At 48.6% G+C, this 16,731-nt stretch overlaps 7 protein-coding genes across 7 annotated transcripts; 2 read left to right on the forward strand and 5 right to left on the reverse strand.

The window, feature by feature from the left end:
* Positions 1–99: 99 nt before the first annotated feature.
* On the reverse strand, positions 100–321 carry VFPPC_16793 (hypothetical protein; the record flags this gene model as incomplete). The annotated part of the gene is made up of 1 exon (XM_018294546.1): positions 100–321. The coding sequence occupies one exon, from the start codon at positions 319–321 to the stop codon at positions 100–102; it is 222 nt and encodes a 73-aa protein (XP_018138227.1).
* A 2,102-nt stretch (positions 322–2,423) lies between these two features.
* Positions 2,424–3,786, forward strand: VFPPC_10736 (hypothetical protein; the record flags this gene model as incomplete). The annotated part of the gene is made up of 5 exons (XM_018289049.1): positions 2,424–2,634; positions 2,733–2,800; positions 2,853–3,241; positions 3,291–3,355; positions 3,413–3,786. 5 exons carry the CDS (start codon positions 2,424–2,426, stop codon positions 3,784–3,786), a joined length of 1,107 nt encoding a protein of 368 aa, XP_018138228.1.
* A 265-nt stretch (positions 3,787–4,051) lies between these two features.
* Positions 4,052–5,053, reverse strand: VFPPC_10737 (dihydrodipicolinate synthetase family protein; the record flags this gene model as incomplete). The annotated part of the gene is made up of 1 exon (XM_018289050.1): positions 4,052–5,053. One exon carries the CDS (start codon positions 5,051–5,053, stop codon positions 4,052–4,054), a length of 1,002 nt encoding a protein of 333 aa, XP_018138229.1.
* A 432-nt stretch (positions 5,054–5,485) lies between these two features.
* VFPPC_10738 (aspartate aminotransferase) lies at positions 5,486–6,831 on the reverse strand (the record flags this gene model as incomplete). The annotated part of the gene is made up of 4 exons (XM_018289051.1): positions 5,486–5,489; positions 5,556–5,625; positions 5,679–6,486; positions 6,532–6,831. 4 exons carry the CDS (start codon positions 6,829–6,831, stop codon positions 5,486–5,488), a joined length of 1,182 nt encoding a protein of 393 aa, XP_018138230.1.
* Positions 6,832–7,564: 733 nt separating this feature from the next.
* Positions 7,565–8,764, reverse strand: VFPPC_14815 (glycoside hydrolase family 17 protein; the record flags this gene model as incomplete). Its single annotated transcript, XM_018292583.1, has 5 exons — positions 7,565–7,893; positions 7,943–8,258; positions 8,313–8,370; positions 8,420–8,522; positions 8,572–8,764. The coding sequence occupies 5 exons, from the start codon at positions 8,762–8,764 to the stop codon at positions 7,565–7,567; spliced, it is 999 nt and encodes a 332-aa protein (XP_018138231.1).
* Positions 8,765–10,531: 1,767 nt separating this feature from the next.
* On the forward strand, positions 10,532–12,373 carry VFPPC_10739 (FAD binding domain-containing protein; the record flags this gene model as incomplete). Its single annotated transcript, XM_018289052.1, has 3 exons — positions 10,532–10,755; positions 10,866–11,502; positions 11,564–12,373. The coding sequence occupies 3 exons, from the start codon at positions 10,532–10,534 to the stop codon at positions 12,371–12,373; spliced, it is 1,671 nt and encodes a 556-aa protein (XP_018138232.1).
* Positions 12,374–13,309: 936 nt separating this feature from the next.
* On the reverse strand, positions 13,310–13,999 carry VFPPC_10740 (hypothetical protein; the record flags this gene model as incomplete). The annotated part of the gene is made up of 3 exons (XM_018289053.1): positions 13,310–13,462; positions 13,546–13,896; positions 13,952–13,999. The coding sequence occupies 3 exons, from the start codon at positions 13,997–13,999 to the stop codon at positions 13,310–13,312; spliced, it is 552 nt and encodes a 183-aa protein (XP_018138233.1).
* Between the last annotated feature and the right edge of the window lie 2,732 nt (positions 14,000–16,731).

Raw genomic sequence — 16,731 nt, forward strand, 5'->3', positions numbered from 1 at the left:
ACGATCGAATGTATCAGACTTAATGCTAGTGGGCTTCTGCAAGATCTCCTTCCCTTGAAGGTGCCAAACTGAGCATGTCATGATACAGTTCAAGCCGAATTAATGCACTGGTGAATTACGGGCGACATTTAAATATATATACTCGTCCTGTGGATCTAAACCATGCCAAGTCACTATTGGAATCCGCGTCACTTTCGACTGGTCCGGGGATGTAGTCGGACTCTGGTACCTCAACACGGTATTCCCTGGAAATTTGGATGTTTTCACGTCCAAAGTATAGATGACACAACTGTACTCCCGCTGGCTTTGCCCATACTCCATGTGTTGAGGGGAGAAGCCATTCCAACTGTGACATATGTAAGGTGACGTTTGAATGAGAAATAGACGTCCAAGAAAGCGCAGAAAAAGAGAAGAAACAAACATCACAGATAGGACAAGGTTACGCACCGTTTTCTGCCCGTTTCTTCTTCAAATTGCATGAATGTGCATAATTCTAGCCAGTCACAAACCCTCAAGTCAGTCAAGGTGACTGAGCCGAACTTTGAACTTCATGTCCAATGTTGACCATGTTGACCTGAGCAAGAGCGGCAATGGCGCTAAACCAAATAAGTCTGTACATTGACTCTCAGTTGAGCCCAACTTTGAATCTGCAATTCGAGAATGTGGTGAGCAATGGAACTCTCGGCGTAAGCGATACCCCGACTCTGCAAGCCACAAGCCAGGGCTCAATTGTCAGCAGTTAGCACGGCCAGCCAAGCATGGATGCTGGGTTCGGAGCAGTCAAACTGGCCGGTGTGAAGCGCCCATCCGTGGCAATGGACGGCGTCTGTAAGAAGTAACGGAATGCTGGCATGTAACAATGCTGACATGTCTGGGTTTGGGAACCAACAACACAACTTGACCCTTCGCTACCAAGATACCAAATGAGGGGATGGGTTTGAGTCTGACCACTCGGAGATGGATGAACCTTGAATGCAACCAACTTGGCAGATTTCGTCTCCTGACCCAACAGCATGCGGTATCGCCACGCGGCGTGATCGACAACAAGCAGGACGTAGGATCTGCCGAGCACATACACATTTGTAATTGAAAGGAGGTTGCTTGGTTGCGTAACAGAAGTTTGAGTCTTGTATGGATGTTAGTATCAACTTCCTTATGCTATAGGGAACTTTGTCAGGTATTTTGCAACAGTGGCCATGTCCGATGCGTCTCTGCAGTTGAGAACTAATGCTACCTTGTTCTTACGCTGTCTGAAGTTCCCGTCTGTCTCATCTCATGCTTCTTCTTTTTCTCTTCTCTCGCGGTCCAAGCTTTCTGTCAACGCACCGAGTATCCATTCCAGCACCAGGGGTTCCTGACCACAACGGACAGAAAGGTCATGGATGCACCTCAACTCTGGGGCTCTGACCAAAGAGAAGTGCCGGGGCACACCATCCGGTCCTGTGCCATGCTTGCCATGCATCCCAGACCACTACCCAGGTCAGGGTGTCCAGTGCGTTGCGTTCAGCGCAACCCATCCTAGACTCAAAGGAGTAGGCACAGGGAACTTCTGATGAATTCGCGTATCCAGGTTGCAGAAAAGGGCTAGGCCAGTTGCAACTAATTCCATTGCCGATCGCTCTTCAGCGGCCAGCCGCGCCTGGGGTTATCAAATCCTACCGTGGGTTTCGGAGACTATTTCGCCCCAAAAGCCTGGTACGATAGAGTGTGGCTGTTCTCCGGTGACTCCAGTCGACCACGAGAGTTGTATTGTTCCTGCAAGTCACTTGTCCGTTATGCCTGCAATACATCGCTACCCCACAAGCCGTATTATGGCACCCGGACCAGACGGGAAAAGTCCAAGGTCGTTTAATCCAGTTGACGCTTCAGGCAAGAGGCCCGGTCCCCTGGCTGCTTATTTCGACTGAATATAGGTGCACAGTTGCGGTAGGATCGGAGCGCCACCGTCTCAGGGACGCTGTGTTGGACTGGAAGCCTTGTTTGCTGTCCCTCCGTAAATGGTGAAGGTGTGATGAAAGGGACTAGACGTGAAAGAAAGGGTTGGGATTGTAGTTGCAGTGTTCGGTGCATGTGCAGGGACGCATGTACCGCGTGCTAGTTGATGGTCGAGGAAATATTACCCGTGGGTGTCACCTCCAACTACACGACATCTCTTCTGTCCATGCCTTGACTGTCGAGAAGTCTTGTCTCCTCTCCTTTACGTTGTTGTGGTAAATGGTGCAGGTTTCGCCGTTTACGCCAGTCATTTCCATCTTGAAAACGAACGGATACTGCAACTTTGACCAAGTTGTGGATGATTTACCCCGAATGAGTGACGAGGTTTTCAGTCTGGACCGTATACACCACAAGGGTGCTTTCCATGGCAGCCGGGACTTGTGTTGGACGGATACAATAACGACGGCTACAAAGGGAGCAAGCTCACCATGGGTCGAGATTTTCCAGAATCCGAGGAGGCGGCGTATTGGAGGAGGGTGAACACGGCGGTTCCTTTAACCTTTGCGATTCTGGCAACGATTGCATATGCCCTGAGAGTCTATGCGACCCTGGTTATTGCACGAAGAGTGAGGGTGGAGGATTTCTTCATGGGATGTGCCGTGCTTCTCATGATTGGGAATACTGCCTCTGTACTGTTAAGTATGTCAGCTACGCCCTCAAGAAACTATGCTTGGCCCGCCTTGAACCAAGAAACTGTGTTGCATGTCTTGAATCATTGTTACTGACCTCAAGTACAGAAGCGTTCAACGGCATCGGAGTTCCAGATAAAGATCTGCCACATTACAGACAAGTCAACTTCAAACTGGTGCGCCAACATTCTTGTCTCGTCTTGTCGTCAAACTAACCAATGTATGTAGGGCTCCTGGCTCGTCATCAAATTCTGGTCTGCATCCATGATATTCGCCAAACTCGCCATCATCCTGTTTCTTCGTCGAGTAGTCGGTATACAACGCCCAGCTCGCATTGCACTTGACATCCTTGCTGTTCTCGTCGTCATCTGGGGCTCGTCCAATTTCTTCTACACGATATGGTTCTGCAAGCCCGTTGCGTATTATTGGGACAGGACCATCCAGGGCGGTTGGTGCGTTGACAACGAGCTGTACATGATTGAGAGTAAGATCATTGCGAGCACGGCGGTGGTGATGGATGTTATTATGCTGGCGATACCTATTCCTACGATTTGGCATTTACAGATTCGACTGAGGCAGAAGATTGGAATCACTTTTATTCTCTGCATTGGTGTTGTGTAAGTTTACTTTGCCAATGATGAAGCACCGATGACTGACCTGCCGCAGTGTCTGTGTATTCAGTCTGCTGCGAGCCGTGCAGTTCTCCCAGTTCAACACGGCCAATTTGTCGAGTAAGCCTACCAGTTTAATACCTCATCTAGTGCAATGGCTGTACTGACATTAACTAGCGTCGAGTATTTTGGAAGGTCTCTGGACCGTGTTGGAGAACCACTTCACAGTCCTATGTGGCTGTCTTCCCCAACTTGGCCCCCTATTCAGAAAAACGGCCACAGAGAAGGACATCAACAGCGGCAAAAGCAGCGGCTATCTCGGTTCCTACGATCCGTCCAAGAATATTCGGTCCTGGGGATTTCAGAAGATGAGCGCCATTGAGACCTCTGTTAGTGGTGCACACGATGTCATCGATCCGTCGAGGTATAACAGCTCGAGGGAACGGCAGAACTCGTCCGAGATTGAACTCAAGGGCATTGAGGTCCAGACAACGATTAATCAAGAAGTCTCTATTGGAACGAGAAGCGACGATGATTATCACTTGCCTTAGGACAGGGGCTTTAAAAACTAGTTGCAGTTTCAGGGTCGGCAGGGTTTCGCAAGGCGTCTGGTTACATATGTTCGCGGTGGCGTCGGCTGGGAAAAATTGTTCAATTTTATACCCGTTTGGGGACTTAGAAAAGTTTAATAATAGCACCAACTGGTGCATGACTGCTTTAGAAATCTATGTGCTACTCATGGTGTTTTGGGTCGCCTATATCGACCAGACTATGCCCATTGGTAAATGCTTTGTCAGTCTTAATGCCAGGGCTCTTTCAAACTCCCAACTTTTGTAACTTTTCTTCCATATCTCCCGCTTCCTTCATCACTTCCCTGGCAGAACTTTTCACTTGCTGGCTTGGTTCCTCGTATGGGTGTCTAGGACGGAACTTGGCCTCGGCGTCCTCAATTCCCGCCAACTTGGCAGAAAATAAAGTTGCTGCAAATTTAGTAGTTGCAATTCCACTCTTGCACGGGCTTTCTGCCAAGGCTGCCAATTGCTGTAACTGCATAGCCTTTTGGTGGTCGCCCGAAGTATACAACTTGTATATCTCAGCTGTTAGTCTTGGACAGACATTTGCAAATGCGGCGATACATCCCGCGCTGCCGGCAGCTAGCCCTCCAATAAGGAAATCAGATTGACCGCCGAATATCGAAAAGTCCTCGGGTCGGTGTTGCGCTGCCAGGCGAGTAATTTTGCCAACGGAGCCGCAAGTAAGCTTGACGCCGACAACTCTGGAGACACCGTCATTCGACTTGGCGCTCTCACGAACGATCGCGGTCATGGTATCTGAATCTATGTCCACGCCGTTGCAAACTCCGGGGAAGTTGTAAATGACGACTGGTAAGCTTGCCTCTGCTGCGACCCTGGCAAAGAACCGTTTCACAGTCGCCATGGTAGTCGCCTTTCCAAAGTACGCTGGTGGCAGTACCAGCAGATAATCGGCTCCAGCTTTCGCTGCATCTTCGGCAAGTTCTAACGTCTGCTTGGTTGAGTGTGCGCCGACGCCTACCATCAGAGGGAAACTCGGCCCAACTGCCTGACGAGCTGTAGCGATGAGCTGCGAGCGTTCTTCTCGAGTGAGCAGCATGGCTTCTGAGTTTGTACCCATGACGACTAGACCTGCTAGACCGGACTTTGATAAATGTGCAAAATACTTGGACTGAGAGTCAAGGTCGAGGTTGTCATCCTCGGTGAAGCAGGTGACCGCCGGACACCACACACCAGCGGGCGGCACATGAGGAGCTGCTGTTGGCGAAGCTTGATTGACTGTCATTTCGATGAATGTATCGCTTTTACGCTGACGACGTTACGGATAGTATGTGGATTGCCGTCTTCCACAATGGACATATGTGCTACTTGTATGAGCGATGACGAAAACCGGTCTTTTCCCGATGGAGCTGTTGGTCGGTGAGCCGGTATTGATGCCGATGAGTCGGGATGGCTGCCGAGTTTTGTGACCACAACGGACAGACTCCGCCCACAATTTATTACACATCGTGACGTTCTAGATTGGGCTACTGGATAACTCTGGGGACGTTCTAATCTGTTAGCCCGTTGGCGCTCCATCACGGGCCAAGGTGTGGCCAGGGTCATGCACAAATGCCTAATAATTCACCGAGACCGGCGTCTGGAAGATGGTAACTGGACAACATGGAAATGCATTAGGTCAAAGAATACGAGTGGGTGGTACAATAAACCATCTCCATTAGCTTGTACGCCCAGACTACTGAACTTGCGATCTCCGAATTACACAGTCCAGAGCTTCCGCGACATACGCCACGTTCCTCTCATTTAGTCCAGGCAGGGACATTCTCCCCGTGTCTGGCATGTAAATGTGATAGTCCTCTAGAAGATCTTGTTAGCATCAATGCTGATGTATCGTTTGCGACTCCTCGTACCTTGCAGGCGATGGACTTGCTCCTTGCTGATGCCTGTATACGCAAACATGCCACACTGACCAAGAATATGAGACCAATCACCCGGAGTTTGCAACCGCGTGAGCTCATCGCACAGTCGTTTCCGCATGTCACTGATTCTGCGTGACATTGTAAGCAAGTCCTTCGACCATTGCGCTACCAATGCGGGATTCCCGAGAACAGTTGCGGCAATGCGAGCACCATATGCCGGTGGACTAGACACTGTTGCGCGCTGCTCTCTTTCGAGGATAGAAGACATGCAGCGGCTTGTTTCTGCAGTTTTGGTTATGAATGCCACAAGGCCGACTCGCTCGCCGTACAGTCCCATATTTTTCGCAAAGGATATACAAACCGCGGCTTCCAGGCCCAAGTCCTCTGTTAGATGACGAATTGCCCATGCATCTTGATCCACGGATCCAGAGTTAAACCCGAGGTACGCGGCGTCAACTATTGGTAGAATTCCGTTCTGTTTGATTACTTTGCCAATTTGTTGCCACTGCTCGCGAGTTGGGTCACAGCCAGTTGGGTTGTGAGCACAGGCGTGTAGGACGACAGCTGAATGTCTATCAGCAGATTTGAGGACAGTCAAATATTGCTCAAAGTCGAAGGTCTTGTTGTTGTAGTATGGTATCTTCTTGACGGTAAAGCCCAGCCCGCTGAAGACAACTTCATGGTTTGACCAGGACGGCGATGTGACGTATATGGTCTTAATTCCTGTTTGAGCTTTCTTTATAGCCAGTCCAGCCAGAAGAAGTGCTCCTGTCCCCGACAAGGCTTGGCAAGTTGCGATCTTGCAAGATTAGTCCAGCGATCTTCTGAGCCTAGTGATACTTACTCTGTCCTCATTCAGTGCTCTTGTTCCATGAAAGACAACCTCTGCAGCTCTATCGCAAAACGCCGGTAGACCACGGATATGAAGATACTCGTGGTTCACAGAACCCAGAGCCTCCTTAGCTGCAACTACTGATGGCAAAACCCATGGACTACCGTTTTCGTCGCGGTATGTTCCTTGACCGAGGTTTACTTTGTTCGGGTTTTGATCGTCTTGAAATCTTTTTGTAAGTTCGAATATTGCGTCCGGGGGAATGTAGGTGGCATCGGCGAAGGTTGATTCGTTTGCATTCATCGTAGGCATCTTGTTGGAACACCCAAAATGGCAACAAGTCAATACAGCTGGCAATATAGAGACAAAAAGCTCAATAATAACACACAAAAATAGAGTAGTGAGCTTTACAGACTTAGTCTATGTGCACGGGATATATCACCCTTTGCAAGGGCTTTCAGGTCTGGGTAACATGCTCTTCTTCCCGTAGGCGTGCCAGCATGTCCGTCATCACACAAACCAGGCGCTGCTTTCGCGCTCGACAAGTCCGGAGACGGAGCCGACAGACCACTGCTCATGCATCGGTTAGGACTCCGACTGTGGTGCAGTTGCGGACAGCCCTTTGACTTTCTCCGAAGTTCTCCGAAGTGAGTTGTCTAGTTGGGTTTTGCAAAGCGGAAAGTCAACGAAACCAGGAAATAAAAGTAGTGAGGACACATGTCTAAGCGGCTTTTATTTGTATATACTCTATGCAAACCGCTCGTCTGCGACACTGTTTGCCCTCAGTGTGTCCGACGATTTGAGTCGTCGAAGCAATAACGGGGCCGCTGGAAGGCATGGAGTTGTAAATACACAGATAAGAGCGACTTCTGGATTTGACCTTATATCTGGCATTTTCTTTTTTGGTTATTGCAGCTTTACAAGCTCTTCAAATGGTAGAAGCTGAAGATACACACTATCTGCGTCATGAGCGTAACCCAGTACCAGAAGGAGTACCTCCCGAGCAGAGTAGTTGGCGCTTTTCTTGTTAGATCGGCGACCCGATCTAACACTCGGTGCGAGGTTGAAACGGAAACTTCAACATGCCGTTGGAATCGTAAATACCGTACCCAGGTTCTTTTTGATCAGAATACATGTGAGAAAACCAGCCAACACCACCACCAGCAACTCCTCTGAAGACTTCGCATTTTGAGTCAAGGAGCTTGTAATACGCCTCCTCATTTGAGACGTCGGCAACAGCATTTGGGCTGTTTGGCTGAACCTCTGGAGACGTGGCAGACGGCCATCCGTTCTCATCCAAGTATATCTTCTTGCCTTTGCCGTGTGCTATGAACCAGTCCAGGTCTTCCAAAACCGCGGGCCAAGCATTGGCACCTAATAGACGTTAACTAGTCAATCAGGCTACAAGATGGTCACAACATACCAGTGGAGGCATTTTTGTTCAAATAAGGCAGCATATTGGCGTTTATGCTGTCAATGGCATCCAGCACTTCGACCCCGTGCTGTTGGTAACCAAATGCAAGTTCTGAAATGGTGACCGGAATTCCAAGCGGCTTGAGATTTGCTTGGGCTGTCTTGACCTGTTGCGCTAGAGCTGCAGGATCAAGAACGGAATCGAAAAGTGGCTGCGAGCCGAATTGTACTACTCGGGTGACGAAGGGTGCCTTCGGATTGCTGTGAAGGGTCGCAAACAATGCATCACGGCGCGACCTCCAGCGATCATCGCCATCGGAACCGAACTAATACTCTAATTAGAATAAAAGTATGTGCGTAACTAAAAACTTTACGCATACCCAGACTAGGGCGTGAACACCGAGGTTGTTCTCCCATGCCGCCTCAATAACCTCGTCACTAAGACGGAGTCAGAATGATGTAGTTCTCGGGGACTGAAGAACCGTACTAGAAACTCTTTGAATCGCATGCACCATGGAGTCGGACGTAGCGGCTGTTAAATTTCTCCCGCATGTTTTTAAAGTCTTTCCGCAGCTGAGATGAATCCTGGCCTGTTTCGTGCGTAAGAAAGGGTAGCAAACGCTCGACTGAAGAACCCACACGCAGTGACATCATAAGAGAAGCCAAGAAATGCATATTCGTCGCTAGGATTGCACCACCAGTTCGAGTTGTTGTCGGGTAATGTGTCCGGTCTTGAGGTACCAAGAGCAGGGAAGCAGGCGTTCGCCACGTTGGCCAGACCAAGCAAAGACGCAAGGAAACTAGTCAGAGTCAGAGCCGTACGAAGGCTCATCTTGCTCTGGTCCTGCATTTCGTCCCACGAAAAGTCAAGAAGGGCACTGTAACGGTGTGGAAGTCATACAATCACGAAGTGCTGAGGATGCAATGGTGGGAATACGGACGGAAGATGGGTAATCGAGCACCGTGTTTTTTGCGGCCTGATGACAGACAGGCAGACAGAACAAATCATACACGACCTTATTTATTTTTCAATTGTTATGCTCTTCCATGTTATTTTGCCACAAATTGCTTGTGTCTTACACCGGAAGTTACCTTCAGAGCTACCAACCGGGATCTTTAAGCCACTCACGCCGCCAACCGAAAGAGCTCAAGACATAATAAACGATACTAGTGTCCCAGCTGCAGCGCGACGTCCTCGCCGACTGCCAAGAACTTCGGACAAGGCACGTTGGGGCGGCATTTCTGAATAGTTGGGCGCCTAAGATAAAAAAGCAGACGCGAAACTGCATTTATCTATATGTGAAGAGGGAAAATACTTGTATATCCATCGAGGTAGAAAATTTGTCTACAATTTCCAAGTCAGGGGTATTGTAGGCGCTCAAAGACCTGCATAGAGAGGACGGGAGAGAGGGTCATAATGTAAAATTGATGTTTTAGAACTTGCTTTGTTCTTCATCTGTTCATCGCATAATTGGTGCAAAACCCCGCAAACGGCATTTGCGAAGTCGATGTCTTTGAAGTTTGTCTTGCCTACATTTTTGGGTTACCATTTGGTGCCATTCTCTCACCATGTGCCCTGCGTTGCACATTCATGGGAGGAACCATTATCCTGGAAGTGTTCATCTTCGACTTTCCCTATGTTCTGGCTTTATAAGTTCCTGCATTCCCTTTTAACTCATGTACTCTTTCTCATAGGATCTTGCATTGACTTAGCCGGTACTCCGTATTTTGCCAGGAGTCAGAACTTCATAGAAACGACACCACTTCAGAACTTAGAGTAGGTTGTGACTGTTGCAAGGCACCATAGACACATACTCGTTCGCACGCAATTGCTTATGAGTTTGAGTTGGAAATGCTTCATGCTGCATTCCCGTGAAGGACGCCTTTACTGTTATACTAGTCTTGAGGGAGGTTAAGGGGTCGGAATTAAGTTATATACCTCTCGCACCTGACAATGTGGCACTCGATTTGCAAAAAATGGCCGCAACACGCACGCCGGGAGGATGAAATCTGGATTGAGGGATTCAGCAGCCAGTTTGCGTGACGGGATTTTAACCTCATTTGCAGAGTAGATAAGCCAAATACCACCCTCACTTTCGTGTTCATGACCCGTCTCATGCAGCGACCTGAATATCGACTTCTGCTGCTCAGCTTCTCAAAGGTGCCATCGTAGTTTCGACCAACCATTCTTCGGCATTAGGACAGCCCGCGTATATTCCCAGCGCATGTTACTGAAGAATGCGCGATGAGGGGCTGTAAGATTTGGTTACACAACATATAAATATGACAAATAAGACATACAGACGCAACAAGACCAAGCCAGGTATCAAGAGCCTACGTGTCAGCCTGGGAGGGGCTCTTAACGCCAGAGAAGTCACTTACAGAGCTCAGGATCGACCATAGGTTATCTGATTCTATGTTCTCTCAATCAAGCTTCCTGTGGCTGCATCTTGCCAAAACAAGATGGTTGGGTGGGTAAAAGCTGCCTGTGTGGGACGCTTGATACATATTTAGAGACTGATGCCGGTTAACTCTCAGAGCTCAACCATTAGTTACACTGTGATTTTTCCAAATTCAACATCTGGCAACTGTGAAAAATATGCCCGAACAATTTGTGGTGGCTATAGTCGGGGCTGGCATTGCAGGCTTGACCCTCGCAAACTTCCTAGAGAAGCTAAACATCGAATTTCTTCTCCTGGAAGCGAAGGGTGAGATTGCACCTCCAATCGGTGCATGCTTCGGCTGGCAACCCCATGGTCTCCGAATCTTCGACCAGCTGGGTTGCTGCGAAGAGATGCTCGCCGTCTCAGAGGTCAGCACGACGTTCGACTTGTGGTCACGGGATGGAAGACATGTGGCTTCGCACAAGATCTCGGAACTTCTAGCCGAAAGGTTATTCGCACCCCGTTGAATAAGGCTAATTCTTGTTTCAGACATGGGTATCCCATTACAATAACACCACGTCACTCGGCTATTCGGGTCCTGTATGAACACCTGCAGCACAGAGACAGGGTTATACTTGGACAACGAATTGTCAACGCTGAGCAGTCCGGTGACAAAGTCTTTCTTCACGCTGAAAGCGGGCGTATCTTTGAAGCGGACATTGCTGTTGGCGCAGATGGTGTCCACAGCATGGTTAGGCGAGCGATGGCGAAGATGGCAATGGAGTCTAAAATTGAAGCAAGAATCGAACTGAAGACACAATGCGAGTATGAGTGCATTTTTGGCGTATCACGACCGACGGGTGATCTCAAGTCATCGCAATCTCATATAACACGTCGCGAAGCAGGACCAATAATCACGGTCATAGTCGGGCCAAATGATACGCCATCCTGGTTTCTCTGGTTTAAGCTCCCGGAGGACACCCATGGTGTGAATATCCCAAGATTCACAGCTGAAGACGAACTTGCGCTGGCCGAGCAGGAGTCCGAGATGTATGTTTCTGCAAATGTCAAGTTCAAGGATTTATACAAGAACGTCATCTTCAGTCGAACAACGGCATTACCGATTCATGCATCCCCGACGTGGCACTTTGGTCGGTTTGTACTTATCGGTGATTCTGTCCACAAGGTAAGGGATTCGATCATAAAAGGCCATAAAAATTGTCAATTGACTGGAATGTGGTATTTAGTTTGACCCAGTGACAGGCCATGGCGCAAATTCGGCAGTTGAGTCGGCGGCAGCACTTGCTGATAATCTCAGCGCCATGATGACCAGTAGGAATCATCTTTCGGCCGAAGACATTGAGTCAGTGTTTTCTCAAACGGCTTTGTTACGGACTGAAAGAGTTGCGTGGCTTGTGGAGGAAAGCGCCCGATTCCAGCGATATCTATCATACACAAACTTCGCAGCTCAAGTTTTGTTCTTCCGACTTGTACCATTGTTAGAGACACGCGTGGTTACCGACTTCTTCAGCAAGCGAATGTTCTCGGGTTATAGGTCCAAAGCACTACCGAATCCAAATCTCAATAAGAAGGTCGCGCATTCCGTACCGTACGTTGACGAGCTTCTTGCCGAGCCGAAATCAGATTCGTGTCTCACCAGGATCGCAATTGTTGCATATATGGCACTGTTATATTTCGCCCTGAGTCGCCAGGACGTGCCAATAGATGGAAAGTGGCCAAGTCCATTGGCCAGAGCGATGCAACCGTCTACGTTTATTCTTCCAGATGCAGCATCCAACTCCCTGTTGTTCGTGTCTTGCTGGCTGACAACTGAAGTCGCTATTCAGATGACCTTGGTAACAGAGTCGCGTCGACCGAGAAACCGGCTGGCTCTCTTCAGCGTTGCGTACCTTCACGGCCTTATTAGCGGTTTCTGCAGCATAACAGCGACTTGCTGTTTAACTTTTTTGCTAGATAACATCGGAACCGACGGCCGGAACCGACGGCCCAAGTTGCTGGTGGCCGTCTGCGACGATATCGCCTCTTGCCAACTCTAGAGCAGTACTCCTGGCAGCGCTTCCTGGTATTGCGATGACGTGCCTCTTGGTACTGAACAATGGCTTTATACACACCCTCTATTATTCATGTTCACTTTGTTGGGTGTTGTTCCCCGCGCAAATGTTTCTCTGGGGAAGGTACTTTTCCAAAACAACCGCAAAAGGGCTGACCGAGTATAATGTAGAAGTTAGGCATGATTCAGTGTCTTGCGTCCTGTGGCTGTACACATTAATTGGCGTCGTTACTGCAACTGCGCATATTAAAGGTGTCTGCGATATGTTGCGCTTGTCGAATGTCACTGGACTGGAGCAGTATCTCTCATACTCTGCACTCATTGATCTCTCTATGCAATGTCACTCAATATTTTCGAGGTCCATTGCAATCTCTCTGGGAGCCTTGCTTGTTTGGAACTTTCTAAGCACACTTGCCTTGAGCCGAACTGGGATTGTTCATGTCAACCCTGTCAAGCTGTTAGCTCTAATGTTTCTTGGCACAATAACAATTGGTCCCGCCGCTACTGCTATGATGTGTAGCTTCTGGAAGGAAATAAATCTAGATTGGAGAGATCGTAGGGGTTTTCACTTCTTAAATGTTCTCGTTTGCTAGTTGTGAAGATTTGCGACGGAGATTAAGAACGTGTCTCTACGAAACCCGGGGTTGGGTTAACTTTCCGGTGACTGCGCTTTAAGAATCGTTGGCAAGACTGTAGTTATATGATGAATGATAAGGTTTTTCTAACGGCATCTAGCTACACAATAATTCATATTCAGGCAAAGGACTCCTGAATACGCGGTCTTGCTGAAGTAAAGCTCATCGATGCTTGGAAAATGCGACGCTCAGACAACACAGATAAGTGAATGCATGTTGGTGAGAGCGATAGCCATAATCCGAGGCACAGCATAAGCTCAGGTTCCTGTAGCCATTTCAAGCCCAGTTTAGCAAGAGTCGCCGCGAACAATTGTGTTCCAATTACCATCTTCAAAGTTCTGTCCTGAAACCGAGCCGACGCTTGGCCCGCAGGTGTTGATGATGTGCTGAGCACTATTGGCAATCCAGTGCCAATTGTCCAACGTCTTGGGAGTCGTGTTCTACGTCGGGCACACAGGCAGTTAGCACACGTTAACAAATAACATCGGGACTAACAACAGTCAATAATCAAGCTTGTACTAACATCGTTGCACCACCAAATGGCAGAATTGTGGGAGCAGCTAACTCGACCACAGTTTCCAGGACCCGGGCCATTGCGAGGAGCACCCGGCACGCCACGGAGGTAGTGAATACCCTCCTGGATGCGTCCTTTGTCAGCAAGCGGCCAGTTGCCACAATGCACGTTACGCTTCTGATGGATGTCCCTTGCGTCGGGGGACTTGGCAAGGGTGAACTTGGGGTTGATTTGGAGGGCATGAGCATAAACCTCCTGGACTGTGCCATTGAGGACCTCGGTCTGTCCGGGAGCAACTTCGACATTCCATTGAATGACGTCTACGCCATATCCGGGGATTGGAGCCTCGGCGCCGAACACCTAAGAGGTGGTTAGTAGCTATATCATCATAATGCGTGATGGGGTCAAGGCGTACGCCGGTTGCCATAACGGCCGAAAGGACCAAAGTGAGTGAAGTGCGCATGGTGCTCGACGATGAGTAGCTAATGAGAATCTGATATGGTGAAAGAAGCGTGATTGAGATTGCAAAGAACGAAACTGTAGTTGAGGATTCTCTGCCTTTTATAGTTTCTGCTGATCTGTTGCGCGAAATACTGCGTCGAAATTTTATCTACAAGTCTGGTATTGTCAAACATCATTCCTGGTCCTGCAGAGCTGAACTCTGCCGGTTGTAACCAGAATGCAGAATAATATTATGCGCCCTGAGCTCGCTTATTTGCAAGTTGCATTAATTGTTTACCAATACGAGATTTACTGAGCCCGCATACATAGACGTTTTGGATCTCCATCCAACACATGCTGTCTCGTACAAGTTGACAACCATACCGCGCGGACTTTAATGTTGCATTTACGACCCCAACAACGGCTGAAAGAGTAAATGGCAACCCGTAAGCTGATTATTTCCTCTCCTGGGACTAATAAGCTGCACATAACCAATTTGAGCGATTCTGGTTGGAGCTTTGAACGCCGGCCACTCTCACTTTCTAACTTTCAAGGATGTCATGTACATAGTTACAATAGAATCATTATTATTTGAACTTAACGTCTCAAGCTACCACGACGTAAAATGCACCAGACCGTTTTGTTCAAATACTTATGGCACCCAACTGTTGGGCTATTGAGTGCCTTGTGAGCTACATGTATCCCGGTATAATGGACTTGATTCAAGCACCATGCCGTGTAGAAGAGTAGAACGCTTATAGTTCCGTGCCCTCTTACGCCAAGTACTTAGGAATACTGATTTCTGGTGGTAAGCATACCCCATTTGACCCATCAAATACTTTAAGCTTAACCTTAGCCGGGCAACATTGGAAGCGTCCGGCGAGCCGTGTCCCGCTCAAAAGCTGCATGTCTAGCCAATCTAGCATGCTTATGTAGGTTAGCCGCTTCAAATATGCTTCTATGGTTCGACATGCGGTGCGTAGATGCTTCAATGTTGCAGTTATGTCCTCAATGCAGTGAGATGCAGTGAGATTCATCAGTCCACTCGTCCCACTGTTTGCGCCCGAGATTCTTCGTGAATACTTCAATGCTGCAATCAACATGTCAAGTCAATATCCCGTTGGATCAGATGACCTCTTGGCATATGCCGCTTGCCAACCAACACAAATTGCAGGATCCGTCGTCTTCTCCCACACACACTCATCCCAACGGCTTGGCATGACTCCAGACACGGAACTAACAGGCTCTTTTCATCTGTATTGTTACTATTCCTGATCTTGCTGCCATGGAGCCACAATTGCGGCGCATCTCAAGTCTATTCCTCTTACCTCCTTCTTTCTAAATCTCCAAGATGGACAGCAGCGGAAAGCGTCCTGACGCTGATTGTAACTAATAGCAGCGGCGGAAACCGGCTATACGCCAATATGTTGCAATTCTGGAGTGCTTTGAAGAGCAGTTCCCGGATCGCTACCTGCTGCTACCTCCTGTCGTCCAGCCTGAGCAGCGAGCTCTGGTACGGGATTTGTTATTAACATCATCACCAACGATGTACAGAGGCCAGCCAACTCTTGCACTGCGCAAGGTGTGAAAGCAATTCGGGGCGAGCGTGAAGACCAGTTTGACTTTGTGAAGCGGGTATTCCAGGTTGGCCTGGAAGCCTTTGAGTCCCTGCTGGTTAAGACTCGGGAGACGCGCACTGCTGGATTTACGGTTAGATCGCAAATCACAATAGCAGATGTATGTCTGATTCCAGCAGTCAAGCAAGGCTCTTTCTACAGATTTGAGATGAGGTTTGCGCCAAATGTCATGGCAATATGTAATAAGCAGCAGCAGACGGGAGCATTTCAAGCAAAGACTGGAGAAAACAACCAGATACCCCCGAAAAAGAAAATTGACAACATGTGGTATGGTGCGAATGGAATTGCAACGAACTTTACACTTGACCTTATTTTCGTGTTTTCACCCCCCGTGTGGTAACTCTCCAATTTACAAGACAACCAGAAAGTAAAAAAGAGAGGCATGGGATCCCAACTCACCTGGTGGCTAGGCCCTTCATTTGACAAGGCATCGGCCACCGGTCCAGCAAACTCGGTGATGTCTTACACACATCTTCATCATCTGGTTACACTCCTCCGCAGTTCCAAGCAAAATGCAGGGCCACACACCATTTCCCAAAGATAAACAGTTATCAGACGGAATCGGAGTTGGGGTAAGAACGAAAGAGGGTCTCGTAGATTCGTTGACATCCAGATTGCTTTCCTGTGCGGGGTCGCCGACGCAGGCCGTTTTAATTATTCATGGCTGAGCTAAAGCCGTTTGGTCTCGACTCTGGAGTGGTTATACAATTGGAGCCCGGGCAGAGGCAAGCCACCGAGGTAGATAGACACCTGGCATTTAATGCTGATAACTTCACCTCTCATTTCGTCAAAGTTAATCTTGTTCCATTTTGAGACGGTGAAGTTCTTTAGTCTTTTGACGCTGCTGCGTTGTCGAGCGCTTTACATGCCATGACACCAGTTAGGCAAAACCATCAACATCAATATCCGTCACTCCCGCATGAATCAACCCGGCCGCCCAATCCATCATGTAATCGGATATCCAAGAGATCTCAGAACGCGTTGGTTGCTTTCAAGCTATGTCGTAGTCGAATTGTAGCGGTGCGAACTAATCTGTTATAGATGCGCCCGATGTCGTCGACAAAAGATAAAGTGCAGTGGCACTCGGCCGTGCGAAGCTTGTAGCAAACGCAAGTTG

Source organism: Pochonia chlamydosporia (genome assembly GCF_001653235.2).
Source record: "Pochonia chlamydosporia 170 chromosome Unknown PCv3seq00009, whole genome shotgun sequence".
In the NCBI taxonomy this organism is placed as follows: Eukaryota; Fungi; Ascomycota; class Sordariomycetes; order Hypocreales; family Clavicipitaceae; genus Pochonia; species Pochonia chlamydosporia.